Genomic DNA, 14,313 nt, shown 5'->3' with positions numbered 1-14,313 from the left:
TGTCACCGGTGGTCTTATATTTTTGTGTTGTTAATACATCTGAGCCTAAAAGTCAGCTTAGTGCCGCCGTATTGAGTAGCAGTTTCCGCAAAGCACAGTGACCGATATTTTCTGAAAAAGCCAGCTAACCAAATTGTACATTTGGATAACTTTTTTTATTTTGTAACAAATTCCTTACCATAAATATGGATGTATCCCACATCTTTTCAGGGTATTTTAAAAGAACTTTTCCCGATACACCGAGGAGACCCTAACCCTAAAAATGCAGCGATCAATCACTTCTATTTTTAGATACCACAAACAATGTATTTTAGATACCGCAAACAGTATACACCAATGGTAAAATCAGTCATATCTTTTGGGATATTTTTAAATAAACAAATGTTTCAGGAAAGTATGGGATTCTTAAATTTTACAACAATGAGGTTGGTTTTTATATTTTAACTCTTTCGTGTCAATTTCAAATTCTTTATCCTAAAAATAAGAAAATGCGAACGACAATCAAAATTTCAGTAAAAAGTTAAATTCAACGTGCACGGACATGTTTTCTCATTTGTCATTTATCCTGCCATTGGAAACTCAGAAGTAATCTGCTGTAAAGGCAAAAACAGGACTTGACAACTACTAACTTCTGACTTTATAAATGACATCAGAAATAAGATCGGCTTCCAAAAGAGATGCCACGTGCAATATGATGGCTTTGGTAGAAAATCTTGATCGTCATAATGACATAAGAATCCACAATTATTAAATGGAATTTGTTTTTCTACATTTTCATTCATTATTGGTTTATGTTGACGACTTTTATAAATCGGATTATGATTGATGAAAGCTTTGGATATTGACATAAATTTTATAATCTAGAAAATAATCCTGATAATTGAAACTAGTTTGAAAAAGGCAAAATAACTGAAAAAATATAATTTATGATTTTAAATATTGAAAGTGAGACTCAAATTATTTTTGGGAAATCAAAAAGAAAATTTCGTAATTAATGTACGTAAAATAATAGAAAAACCAATATTCTCTTATTCTTGTAATTATTGTTTTTCATAAAATGATTTTATGACAGCAATATTCACGTCTATTGAGAAATAAATGAATTACCTTATTATATTTTTACAATTGGCCAATTTTAATTGGAAGTCCATTGTGTTTCAACTATAAAAAACAATTCCCCGACAAAATACACTCCATTGCCAGTTACTATAAAGTAATAGTTTAATTCAAAGTGAGGAAGACCAATCATTTTTAAAGAAAGATATAATACATCTACTTATTGAAGAAAGAATTAAAAGTTTTAATTAAGACCATATGAGTTAATATTATTGTGATATAATATGATTGACTCAATTTTTATATAATCAAAAATGAATGTATTTTTGGTAAAATAAATATTTTTTAGGATATAAAATGGGTATTTGCACGTGCACAAATCAAAGCGGTTTGATTGATGTTCCAGCAATTGATAAATGATATTGTCTTCAGTCTATTCCTTGTTCAATATTTCTAATAATTATATAGCGTTTCCTATCATCTACCATCTTTAATCGTCAATAAGCGAATGTCGATTTGTGGCTTAATACTTGCATTGTTGGCATATTTACTTCAATTCTTTAATGCCTTGGATACGAAAGTAATTCAGATTTTGAATTGGGTCAGCCTATTGTTTCCACTTTCCGTCATCCCATTAATAAAACCTCAATAACAAAGAGTTTTTCTATTCAGCTGTGATTTATTGCCTAAAATCCAATATTTATGGCTCCCTTTTGTTCCCACAAGTGCATATTTCAATACCGCACTTAAAACCAATTTAACCCAAAAAATTATTTTACGTGTAGAAAAACATTAAAAATTCCCCGAATATTTGATGTTGAGATATTTTAAAAAAGGGGATGAGCTTTAATTTTACGGTTGAATGTTTAAAGACATATTTTGTTGAAAAATAAAATACGCGTCGTCAGGGCGGCGTATAAACGCGTTATTTCGACTATTCAAGAGAACAAATGGTCATTGTTTCGCAAACAAAGTTTGAGTGTGGAGATTTTGTTGGTCTTATTATTTTCATAATAATTTATAGAGTAAATGGAACAGCATAAATTGATGTCTATTCAACAATTGGAATACAATCAGAATGATTCAACGGGTAATTTATTATCAAAGAAATACCACGAAAATTATAATTCTCATTACAAATTCAATGTTTCTAATAACTTGGAAAAAGTGTACTCCGCTCCACAAATGGAATACAATTCAATCTCCGATAAATTTGAAAACAATCCTCAATCAACTTCGATTGTTAACTACCAGCAAGACCAGAACGTTGAAAGTGCTCCAATTTCGAATGGAAAAAATAGAATCAAGAGACCAATGAATTCTTTTATGGTCTGGTCGAGAGTCCAACGTAAAAAAATGTCTTCGGAAAATCCAAAAATGCATAATTCTGAAATTTCAAAAAGATTGGGAAATAATTGGAAGATGTTATCCGAGGAAGACAAAAAACCTTTCGTCGAAGAGTCCAGAAGACTTCGAACTATCCACATGCGAGACTACCCGGACTATAAATACAGACCACGTAGAAAAAACAAAAATCTGGCAAAAAAGGACCATCATTTTATTCCTATGGACATGACACATCAAGTTGTGTCACATCCTATATCCAGTCATAGCATGAATATCAGTGAAAATTATTTCCCTGAAAATGGCAACTTTACGAGACCCCCATTGACTGATTTGTACTCTCAACAAAATCCATTTAACTATCAAGCATATTCCAACTTTGGAACTAGTTTCCAAAACGGACAATTCCCTCACAATCCAAACGCGTTTGTCCAATATCAGCAAATGTCGAATTTTATTCCTCAAATCAACCCTGAGAACGGAATACAGCTGGCATCCAGTTTTGACTACTATCGAAATTCCTTACAAAATAATCAAGAAACAACCGATTATTCAATTTACCAATCAAGATATGACCCACAACGTCGACATAACTCTGGAAAAGTTTTTTTTTAATAATATTTCTGTAGTTTCAAATGGATCACACTCACCACTAATGTGCTATGCAATACTAGGCTTAGCAAAACTATTTTATTTTATACGATTTTACTAACGGTTTTACTACAATTTTGTTTTATTTTTCTATGTACAATTCATTTTTAGACCAAATTTCCATAAAATCTTATTCATTGTCCATAAATAGAAATTATGAGGGTTAAATAATTCTTTGGCGTTTTTTATTAACTAAAACAAAAAATGAAATATTTGAATGCAATAAACTCTCTCGAATCCGCCATTTTTTAAATAAAAATACAAATTTCTCAGGGAAATTCTCGAATTCACCCAAAAAAGAAACATTTAAATATTCCAAAAAGACACAAAAAATTATTTGATCAAATTTCTAAACCACATATCAAGTATTATATTGGGACAAAGTCAGTAAGCACTGCTAATAAGAAAAGTTAACAACTCTGTCATTATGAGCCCGATTAATACTAAATTCTAATAGAACTGATTCCCAGAGGCTTTGTAGCAAGTTTGTAGTGATGGCTTACTGTGGGGGGTGAAGTAGATATTAAAAACAATAAGAATCAGAATAATTTTTCTATTTTTTTTTCTATGGTTAATATTTGAAGTTTTTTATTATCTTTAATATTTTTAAATACATAATTAAAAACCTGAGTTTCAGTTGTTGTGCGTAGTTGTTCGAAATAATGTCAGAAAACGGTAATGGAACTATCAGCAAAAATCCAGACAATTTTGATCATTTTATAAAAGCCGAATTTGTGGTATAAAAAATAAATTTCCAAATTTATTCCAGGAAGACGTAGATTCCTTCATGGAACTCAATAAAGGGGACGCACAAGGAGCACTCGAACGATTCCAAGATCTACACAGGAAATTCAGATACATCGAATCAAACTTTTCTCTAAGCAAATCTCGGTTTAAATCATTGATTCTCAATATCAAGTTACCTGAAACAAATCCCCGACTTTACGGCTTCCTTGGACTCAGTAAGACACCTAAAGACGCTGAGTGGAGACGAGGATCTCACGTGCAGTTATCTGCTTTGTAGTCAGGTCTATTCGAAGGCTCGAATAAGCTCAGTATCGAGTGTGTATTTACTGCTGGGAGTATAAATGTGTTATAAAGGATGCAGGCGAATATAATGATGGAATATGAGTTGGATGAGGCAGAAGCATTTTTAGACAAGAACTATAAGGAAGCACTCAGACAGATTGCCAAGTTGGATGAGCGGCTCAACTATATTCAGGACCAGAAGACTATTCTGGAAGTCAATATGAGCAGGATCTTTATTTGGCAATCAAATCGTGATAAAAATGTCTAATTTGTTTGTTTGATTATTATGCTCTTATTTGTTTTTTATTTTTTGAGAGGACTTGGTGATTTTTGGACAGGAGATATAAGGGGGAGAGATAGAATCTTATTTTTGTGTTTTGTTCTTTTTTTGTATCATTGTATACCATATACCAACAAATTAGGACAATTTTTTTATTTTTGACATATGAATTTTTAGCACGTGCCATTGTTGTTATAGCACTTCCCATAGGAACAAGAACAGAATAAGTCATATTCACGTGCCACATATGATACGACCTGCTTAACCACCGTTTTCCGCTTTCTGCGGATTTGGGCCTGTCTGCAGAGTTCGTCCAGATCATCGCAATTGTTTAGGGTTTTTCATGTTGCAGAACAGCCGTCAGTTTGTTCCTTAGTTCGGTATCAGAAATGCCCCATGTAGATGAATTATACATTAAGACGGGTTTTACAAAGGCATTGTAGATTCTGAGCGTAGTGAGAGGTCAATTTCTTAGCCAGTTTTTTATGACGGTTTTTATACCAGCAGCGTCCAGAGTTCTTCTGCGCATTATGTTCTCCCGGTCTCCAAGCAGTGAGCCAAGCTTTTTCGACAGTCTCCATAAGCTGGCTATTCGAAGGTGACATCGGTTTTGTTCATAATTAGAAACCATTTTCCAGGTGCAATCACCAATAGTCGGTCGACACAAAGTCATCAGCGTAAATTAGTTTGGTGATTTGCACCATATAGACTTCTCAAATCTCGCAAGGCAGCCTTGAAGTAGATCACAAACAGCAGAGGCAAGAGAAAGTCGCCTTGAGAGGTTCCCACATTTGTCAGGAAAGGTCTGGACGATGTTGTTCCAAGACGAACAGCAAGTTTCGTCTTTGTTAGTAATACTCTTATCATTTTGATGTCATCTTCGTTTAAACTCTTCATGAGTAAATCTCGACGGATGGAGTCAACGCTTTTGACATATTGATGCCTTTTTATATCTTTGGTGTGTTGTGAACCGCCATCGGTGACTCCACAGACGTCTGCAGTTGAACGTCCTTCTTTAAACCATTGTGATTTGGAGACAAAAATCTGTCCTTGATTCAATCCAGCACAATCAATGAGAGAATCTTCCTGAGGCAGTTCAGCAGAATGACTGGGCAGAGGTTTTCTACTGGGCCAACGGACTTGTCCGACTTTTAAATAGGAATTAGGACCCCAGAGCCAAGCAGGAGTAAGTCGTTTGTGACAAACATATCGTTGAGTATATTCTTAATGTTCCAAATTTCTATATTTAGACAAGGAATAAGATTTTATAGAAATTAGGTCTAAAATGGTCCGTATTTCAGAAGCTTCGCATTGATGTCGTCGATTGTTTTTAAGCCTGCTAACTGCCTTTGTAAACTCCGGCAAGTGATTATATTCCTCAGGAATCGCAGTGAGCCAGAGCAAAACAAAATTGGCTCAGTGTTGTTAAAATAAATCCGCTATAAGCTTCGCCTGTTCCCCCGAGTACGATATTACAGTTCCTTTGTTGGTTGAGAGCTGAAATTTGGAGCTTCTTTTCTTTCTCTAAACAGCCAGACACATTCGTGCATTATTTTTGAAGGTTTCCAGTTCCTTGAGACAAGAAGTTAAAATATTCCGGCCATATTGAAAGTTTAGGCTTTCCAGTTTTGTGATATTTCACACAATTTTTTCCAAACCTGTTTAATAAAAAAGCTTATTTTTATCAAATTAATAAAAATGGACTATTTTCATAAATCGGAATACCCATGGAAACATAAGTAAATAATGTGCGAGGCAAAGAAGAACGCTGAAACGACTTATAAATCCACTTACTGCATTCCAAGTCAAATGCCGGGGTAAATGTGAACTAACTAAGCCATGGCAGCTACCTAGGACACGTGCCGACAACAAAGTATCGTTTTGGGGATACATTTGGGAATATAAGTGCGGATTATTTTATTTATAATCGTCTCAAATGCGTGGAGGAGTCTGGGAGTATTAAAGGAGGGTCGATTCCCACGTATTTCACAAACAGACCCAACCTTGTTTGGGAAGCACGACAAAACACTCGAAAAGCTAATTTCCCTAAAAATTATTTCGACTTTTTAAATTCGTCCCCCAAAAAAATGGCCGAAATGAACGAATTTTATGAGGTTTTGCTATTTTTTGAATTTAAATAGAAAGTACAACAACACAGAATGTCATACAAGGACAAATGCCGCAGAGGACCAGGACTTTGTCACTTTTCCATTCCCGACAACTATAATAACAGAACACCCTATTAACCATTAAAATATACTAATATCAATTTTCTGGGTTTTCATAAACATCATAAATATTTTTTTTATAAACTAAAAAATATTCTCAGAATAAAATTAAGAAAGTTTCAACTGTAGATTAAAAAATGGTTTTTCCTGTGACTTAATGAAAATAGCCAGCACGTGAGTTATAAATTATAATTTATTTACAAAGTGTAATCACAAAAAAACAAATTATTTAAAAATAAAAATAAATTAAAAAATTGTTCAATATTTAGAATAAAATAAAACTTAATCCGAAAAAAATACACTATTTTGTGGTATCTAATCAGTGCCTTGATGTCATCAGTTGACAAATCTACTCTAAAATACACAATGGCCAAATTAGGCCTCCTCCACCACTACTATCCTCTCAAAAGTAAAATCTCCGAGTACACCCACCCTCTTATACCAATAGACATTCTCAACTGAGTATTAAACTCATCAAATCAGTGGGAATAAACAAGAATTCTGCACGAATATTAATAAAAGCAATAAACCAATCCACATCTGCTGATTCCGTCATTTGTGTGCCACATGAGGACATAACATACACACGCCTCATCGGCAGTGGACAGAGCACGACTGTCCATGAAGGATTTATGGCCGGAATGAGAGTGGCAGTCAAATCTATTGACACAAAACCCTCAAAACTGGACAGAAATATGTTCATTAGTCTGGAACATGCCAATTTAGTCCAGTTAATAGGCCTAACAGTCGAATCCCCACTCCTCATAATCACCACATTTATCCAAGGGGGGACCCTTAGAGAATTTCTGAATGATCAGCCTATTCTCCCCCCAATAAACAGACTCCTACACTTTTCAAGACAAATAGCCAGTGGAATGGCCTTTCTACATATCAATAATATTATCCATGGCTCTCTCTCTGCCAGCCAAGTCCTTCTTTCTCCAGTAAATGTGGTCAAAATAACCGATTATTACCTCCCATGTGACTTCTCTCTCAACAACCCAGCCTGGCGAGCCCCAGAACTTCTAGAATGTTCTAGAATAACCAAAGATGGTGACGTGTGGTCATTTGGAGTGACTGTTTGGGAAATATTTGCACATAAAACACCCCCCTGGGAAGGCTTCAGTCCCCAAGAATTGTTGGTGGCACACAAAGAGAAGACACTCCCTAAGAACGACACCTGTCCTTTCCCCTTAGAAGGCATCCTTAAGCGGATTTGGGTCTCAAGGAAGAGACCTTCATTTATATCATTAATTCTACAACTAAATGATGTAATGAGTGGTATATTGAGTGTAGATGTGTATTCCAGTGGTTGAGGCAAAGGACAGGTGGGAGAGGGGGCTGAAGGTGACAGCACGTGACTGTATTGCTGTGATTGATTGGAGGGATGACTATGAGTGGAGGGGGCAGAATCTCAGAACTTTGCAAGTCGGGAATTTTCCCTCCAAGCTTGTGAGAATGGTTAAGTCAGTCAAGTCTGTTGACTTTGTTGAAGTTGGGAGGATTGTTCCGGGGACTGTGTATCATGCAGGACACAGAGATATTGATGGGACTGGGTGGGGACAGTCATCACATGTTGATAGTTTGTATATCAGGTCTCAGGCTCGTCCCAGTAGTATTCGAGTGAGCTTGTTTTGTGACTATAATAGATGGCACCACAAGAATCATCTGATGAATATTGATATATTTATTTTATTTTAGTTGTTTAATTTTTATATAAATTTTTTAACTTTATATTATTTATTGTAAAAAATAACTACATTAAAATAAAGAAAAATTGTTTATTTTAAATTTTAATAAAGTGTTAATTTAATTTTATAAGTATTAGTAAAAAGTAAATATTATATTACAACAAATAATAAAATATATTAAAAATAAATAAAACAATTTTATTAATCGTAGTGGTACAACAAAAAAATGATAACAGAAGATTCCATTTCCCGGCCAAACGTAAAACTGACCTTCGACGGAAAACGTTTAAGAAAGTCATTATACCGTAAAACAATCGACTATAACTCCTCTGCCCTCTACTATGTACAAAACAGACACATCTCAAAATTCCCAGGCCGAAGAAAGCAGTGCATTCAACCAAACGAATTATACGCCTTCCAAGTAATAAAAACAAATAAAACAACCAGACAAGAAAGCCCTGCCCTTCTCTATCCAGTGCAGTCTCAGTCACGTGCACTCGATTTGTCAAACAAGCCACCAACAAGAAGAGGTGTCCAATCTACACTGTCATGGTCAGTGGGCTAAATATGACTAGTGGACTCCCGATGGCCGGAGATTGACCACAGGCTCGGCCAGTGGAGAATTCACCCTCTGGAATGGCCTGGTTTTCAATTTCGAGACAATTTTGCAAGTTGGTGATATTTTAAAGCAGTAGGCCCACGATGAGGCAATTCAGGCAATGGCGTGGAGTCACAACGACAACTGGCTGGTCTCGGGGGACAGTCTGGGCTTCCTTAAATACTGGCAGCCCAACATGAACAACGTAAAAATGTTCCAGGCCCACAAGGAGTCAGTCAGATCACTGTCCTTCTCCCCCAACGACGTCAAATTCGCCTCCTCCTCCAACGATGGGACAGTGAGGGTCTGGGATTTCATATCCTGTCGAGAAGAGAGGATATTCCGTGGTATTCCGTGGTATGGGGAGTGTAGAACACGGAGCGGATGTGTCCTCCGTGGATTGGCACCCTCAAATGGGGCTCCTCGTCTCCGGAAGTAGGGATTCCCAACGTCCAATCAAGTTTTGGGACCCCCGGACTGAGACTAGTCTGAGGACACTGTAGAAATATATATAGGAGGGTTTAGTCACGTGCATAAGGCAGGGGTGACTCATGTCCGGTGGAGTGTGGACGGGAATCGACTACTGTCGGGATCGGAGGACAGGACGATCAAATTATTTGATACGAGGAAGCTGAGTGTGCCAATTCAGTCATTTGTGGGGCACAAGAAGGAAGTGAGTGGTACCCTTATTGGGGGAGTTGTAGTATTGGAGTGGCATCCGCTTTATGGGGATGTATTTGCGAGTGGGGGGAATGATGGGTCTATTTTCTACTGGTCGGTGGGGACTGAGAAGGAGATTGGGGTGGTGCAGGACGCCCATGACAGTACTGTGTGGTCACTGTCGTGGCATCCTCTTGGCCATTTGCTTGTTTCTGGGTCGAATGACCATTCTATTAAGTTCTGGACGCGTTATCAGCCTGGGGATCAATCTCAGCTTGAGTTTGTGGCCAATGGAGGGACTAATCGAGAGGAGGAAGGAGAGTCAGATGTGCTGACTATTCTCAGTGATATGCAAAATTGTAAATATGTGGGGAAAATACCTGGTTTGGAGGGGACTGAGCCACTCGAGGTTCCTCGGAGGCCGGTTCCTGTTTACAGTCGGCCATCTGGTTCTCGCTTTTCTGGTCCTTCGTGTATTTATTTGTGTTTATATGATAGATGGAATGAACTATGGCCAGTTTCGTGGGGATTATTGTTTGGATTGTTTATAATGTTGTAGATGACAGTCATCAAAGCAACCTGGGAGAGTTCAATGACCGTCCTTATTAGTTTTTGTATATTCGGTAACAAAATAAACAAATTGTGTCTCATTCTAGTCAATTAAATAGGCATAAGAGATATCCTCTCCCATTAGTTGTGACTAATCGAGAGTAGGAAGGAGAGTCCGAAGTGAACTGAATAGACAAAATTTTGTCTCATTCACGTGAACTGAATAGGCATTTATTGAGAGCTATCCACTCTCCATTAAAGATACATGAACGAATAACGAATTATAGAAAAGCAAGATAGTTGAATAAAATTGTGTCTCAATCAAGTCAGCTATATAAGCATTTATTGAGAGCTCTCCTCTCCCATTAGTAGTAAAATACTTAAATGAAATCGTGTCTCATTCAAGTCAACTAAATAGGCAACTTGTGTGCTATTCTAGTCAACTAAATGGGCATTTATTGAGAGCTATCCTCTTCCATTAGTAGTAAGATAGTTGAATGAAATTGTGTATCATTTTGGTCAACAAAATAGACAAATTTTGTCTCATTCAAGTGAACTGAATGGGCATTTAAAAACTATCCACTCTCCCATTAGTAGCAAGATACTGAAATGAAATTGTGTTTTTAGTCAACTAAATACGCATTTGAGAGTTATCCATTGAAATTGTGTCTTATTCAAGTCAAACTATTTTATCAAAGCAAAAATCAAAAAAATTAGTTAGATTAATAATTATTCTCTTTTTATCATTCATAATGAAAAATTTATTTCAGATATTCAATCATTTTAAACAGCCGTTAAATATGATAATTAATTAACATTAATGATAAATTCATGATCGACACCGAATAATTACATTTTTTAATTTTACTAATATTAAACTTGTTCTAACCCTCTTCTGATATAGTTTTTTGTTCTTTGTGTAATTTCATTATCAAATCCGCGACTCTTTACTAAATCTTTGGGTATTTAAAAGCTATCCACTCTCCATTAAAGATACATGAACGAATTATAGAAAAGCATTTAAAACAGAATGAACTTAGGTCATATATTGGTTAAAAATTGTCTTTATTTGGGCCAACTCGGCTTCCTGAGATTTGAAAATCAGAAAACCTTGGCATTGAGACAACTCACCAAATAGGCATTCTTCATCTCAATCTTGCGATAATTTTCCTCGACAGCAGCCACATCAGTGCTATGTTGATTGCCCATTTCACAAATAGCCGAATTAGCCCTACAACCATAATACACCCATCCTAACTCCTCAAGCTTATTCTGCGCCTTCTCCAACAACAAATTATATTTTTCTGTCAGTTTTTCTACTTCTTTGTTCAACAAGCCATTCGTCGACTCCAGTTCTGACCGAGCCTATCGAATAGACCCCTCTCCCAAACTTGCTCAGACTCTACCAGGAGACCACGAGCCTTCTCAAATCGGTCGTGGAGGTTATGAAATGAGGCTTCCAGTGCCGTGTAGTCATTCTTCATACATTCCACGTTTTTCTTCAAATTGAGCTCAGATTCTCGCCATTTCGCAACCTCCGACTCATATTTGTCTATTTTTTGGCAAAAAAACTCCAAACCCATAATTTCAAGGGTCGTTGATTTATACAGTGCTAAAAGCTGGTCTGCCAGAGTCCTTTTAGGGACATTCACCTCAGGAGACTGCTCCGGGAAGTCAGAAATGGCGGGAAATTCTATCGAATTGAGGTTTGTGCTGGAAGCTATAAAAGGATCGCCATTTTCTGGAGTAGGAATGTGGAGAGGGTCAAAATCCCGGAATATTGAGCTGGAGAGGGGCTTTGGGGACTACAGAAATGCTTAATGCCCTCATACTTGGATCAGGTTTGTGTCTAAAAGATTATCTTATTAAATAAACCGTCGTTTTGTGTGTCTACAAGAATATGTCGAGTACTAAAATGTGATATTATTAATTGCCTATCTTCCCGACTGAGGGGTGATTTGTAGTTGAATGATGTGATTTTGAGGTTAGTCTGGCTGTCTGAGGTTTTGTTTGACTGGTCAGACTCCAAACAATTGTTTAGACAATCTTCTGTTGAATTTTCCATACCACAACAAGAATAAGGGAATTTTATTTTAAATATTTGATTAAAAAATATTCACAAAAATTTAATTTTAGTTATTTGCTTTGAAAAAGAAAAAAAATTGTTTTTATCTCTTCTTTCATTAGTCAACGGTGAATTGATAAAGTACTCCCCAATGGAGATCTCAACTATAATCACAAATCTCCTGAACGAGATGTTCCATGGAAATACCATACCGCCTATTGGGAAAGGAACGCTAATTCCTCTCCAAAAACCCAACAAGCCGCAAGGTCCTCTTAACAACATTCGCCCAATCATACTCTTGAACACAATAAGGAAAATCTTCTCGCTCGTAACACTGGAACGTATTAAGGACCCTGTTAATGAATATCTGTCGGCTAGCCAAAGTGGATTCAGGCCTGGGCGATCAACTGCAGATGTAGTATGGGGACATAGATGGATCTGTGCCATATCTCAGAAATTTAAAATGGCGACCACAATATGGGCATTGATATGAGCAGGGCATTTGATACAATCCGCAGAGACAAGCTAATGGAGATCCTCAAAACTATTCTTGACAATGACTCGATCAGAATGGTTCGAGCACTACTTATAGACACCGAGTTAACGGTGAAGATCGGACCCGTACAATCAAGATCTTTCAAAACAAGCATTGGAACGCCCCAAGGTGATTCAATATCACCTGTACTATTCATTGTCTATCTTGAAGCGGCACTAAGAGATCTGAGAAAACTAGTGAAGACTACTTCAATAACTGAAGTGATATATGCCGACGATGTAGACTTTTTGTCTCATGATAAGTCGACACTCGAAGAACTGCTGAACATTGCTCCCCAGGCACTGGAAAAATGGTTCTTAAAAGTGAACATAGAAAAAACCGAATATGTAACAATCAACCGGGAGGCAAATAGAACAGACGAAAAATGGCGAAACTCGAAAAAAGTTGGAACTCTTTTAGGAGATAGTGAAGACATTATGAGGAGAAAGATGCTATCGACTGTTGCACTTAACAAACTGCGGACCACTTGGCTACGAAACCGCGAGGTTGGAACGGCCTTACGTGCCAAATTATACAATGCTTTTATTAAACCCATACTTTTGTACAACGGAGGAACATGGGGAATATCTGAGTCTGAATCAAAATCTCTTGATGCATTCCATAGAAGACAGTTAAGAATTCTTATTGGCATCAACTGGCCAAAGAAAATCAAGAACTCCACCCTATACAATATCTGCAACAGCAGACCCGTCAGTGTGGACATTACCGAAGCACGTTGGCGCCTATTGGGCCACATTCTAAGACTCGACCAGGATGTTTATGCTAACTGGGCAATGGAATCATATTACGCAAAGGACGAAAGATCTGCGTCCCGAGGACGCCCACGAAATACATTACCTATTGTAATCTCAAAAGAACTACAACGCGTTAAAAGACAACTGAAAAATGGAGACGACCTAGATACTCTCAGGAGTATAGCATACAACCGCACATCATGGAAAATTATGACCGAAAAGATAGTCTCATATGTGGCACATGTGGGAACTTAATTAGTTTAAATTACATTATGTTCCTATGACAGTGCTAATAATAATAATAATTTCATTAGTCAAACACTAAGCTGAATTATTTCAAGAGTCTCCAAGATTGCCTACTCTGTTGGTCCATGAAGTAAAAATTGCTTTTCTGTGGTTTTTGACCTGATAGTTCTCATAAATAAAAACCCGGGCTTAAAAAAGAAACTTTCACAGTTTTAATGTCATATTGCTTCTAGTCGATTTTATTTATTTTTAAGATTTTTGTTGTTTTGAGTGAACTCGTGTCTGGATGAAAATGTACCCGAATTTTAAAACTTCGTAATGATTAAAATTATACTAAGTGTTTTCGAATGACTTTTGATTATCAAATTGGTTAAGTAATATTAAAAACAAGATACACAAGTCGGTAGTTATTAACGGAATTAGATTTTATCAGTATTTTCGGTTTGTTCTTAAGCGCGTTATTCAGAGTAGTCCATCCTTGATTGGCTTATTTTTTAACGAGTTACAGTTATTAGGACTTTCTCGATTCTGTACTATAAATTGGTATTTTTGAGACTGTGAACTCATTTAGGCAGAATATGTTTTTTCTAATTGCAGAAAGATTAGTTTATTTATTACTCAAAAAT

General features: G+C 36.4%; 2 protein-coding genes and 1 pseudogene across 2 annotated transcripts; all 3 read left to right on the top strand.

Moving 5' to 3' along the window:
* The first annotated feature begins 1,978 nt into the window (after window positions 1-1,978).
* LOC115229597 (transcription factor SOX-14-like) lies at window positions 1,979-3,015 on the top strand. The gene is made up of 2 exons (XM_029799925.1): window positions 1,979-2,048; window positions 2,081-3,015. The coding sequence occupies exon 2, from the start codon at window positions 2,086-2,088 to the stop codon at window positions 3,013-3,015; it is 930 nt and encodes a 309-aa protein (XP_029655785.1). The 5' UTR covers window positions 1,979-2,048; window positions 2,081-2,085.
* Window positions 3,016-4,168: 1,153 nt separating this feature from the next.
* On the top strand, window positions 4,169-9,316 carry LOC115229596 (annotated as a pseudogene).
* Window positions 9,317-12,628: 3,312 nt separating this feature from the next.
* Window positions 12,629-13,696, top strand: LOC115229595. Its single transcript, XM_029799924.1, has one exon. The coding sequence runs from the start codon at window positions 12,629-12,631 to the stop codon at window positions 13,694-13,696; it is 1,068 nt and encodes a 355-aa protein (XP_029655784.1).
* Window positions 13,697-14,313: the final 617 nt, after the last annotated feature.

The sequence above is a fragment of the Octopus sinensis genome, unplaced genomic scaffold (assembly GCF_006345805.1).
Source record: "Octopus sinensis unplaced genomic scaffold, ASM634580v1 Contig13153, whole genome shotgun sequence".
Lineage (NCBI taxonomy): Eukaryota > Metazoa > Mollusca > Cephalopoda > Octopoda > Octopodidae > Octopus > Octopus sinensis.
Note: the sequence above shows the minus strand (reverse complement) of the source record. Positions and strands in the feature narration are given on the sequence as shown.

Bases quoted from the DNA above. Each gene is read 5' to 3' on its own strand.
- LOC115229597 (XM_029799925.1), top strand. From the start codon at position 2,086: ATGGAACAGCATAAATTGATGTCTATTCAACAATTGGAATACAATCAG.
- LOC115229595 (XM_029799924.1), top strand. From the start codon at position 12,629: ATGGGCATTGATATGAGCAGGGCATTTGATACAATCCGCAGAGACAAG.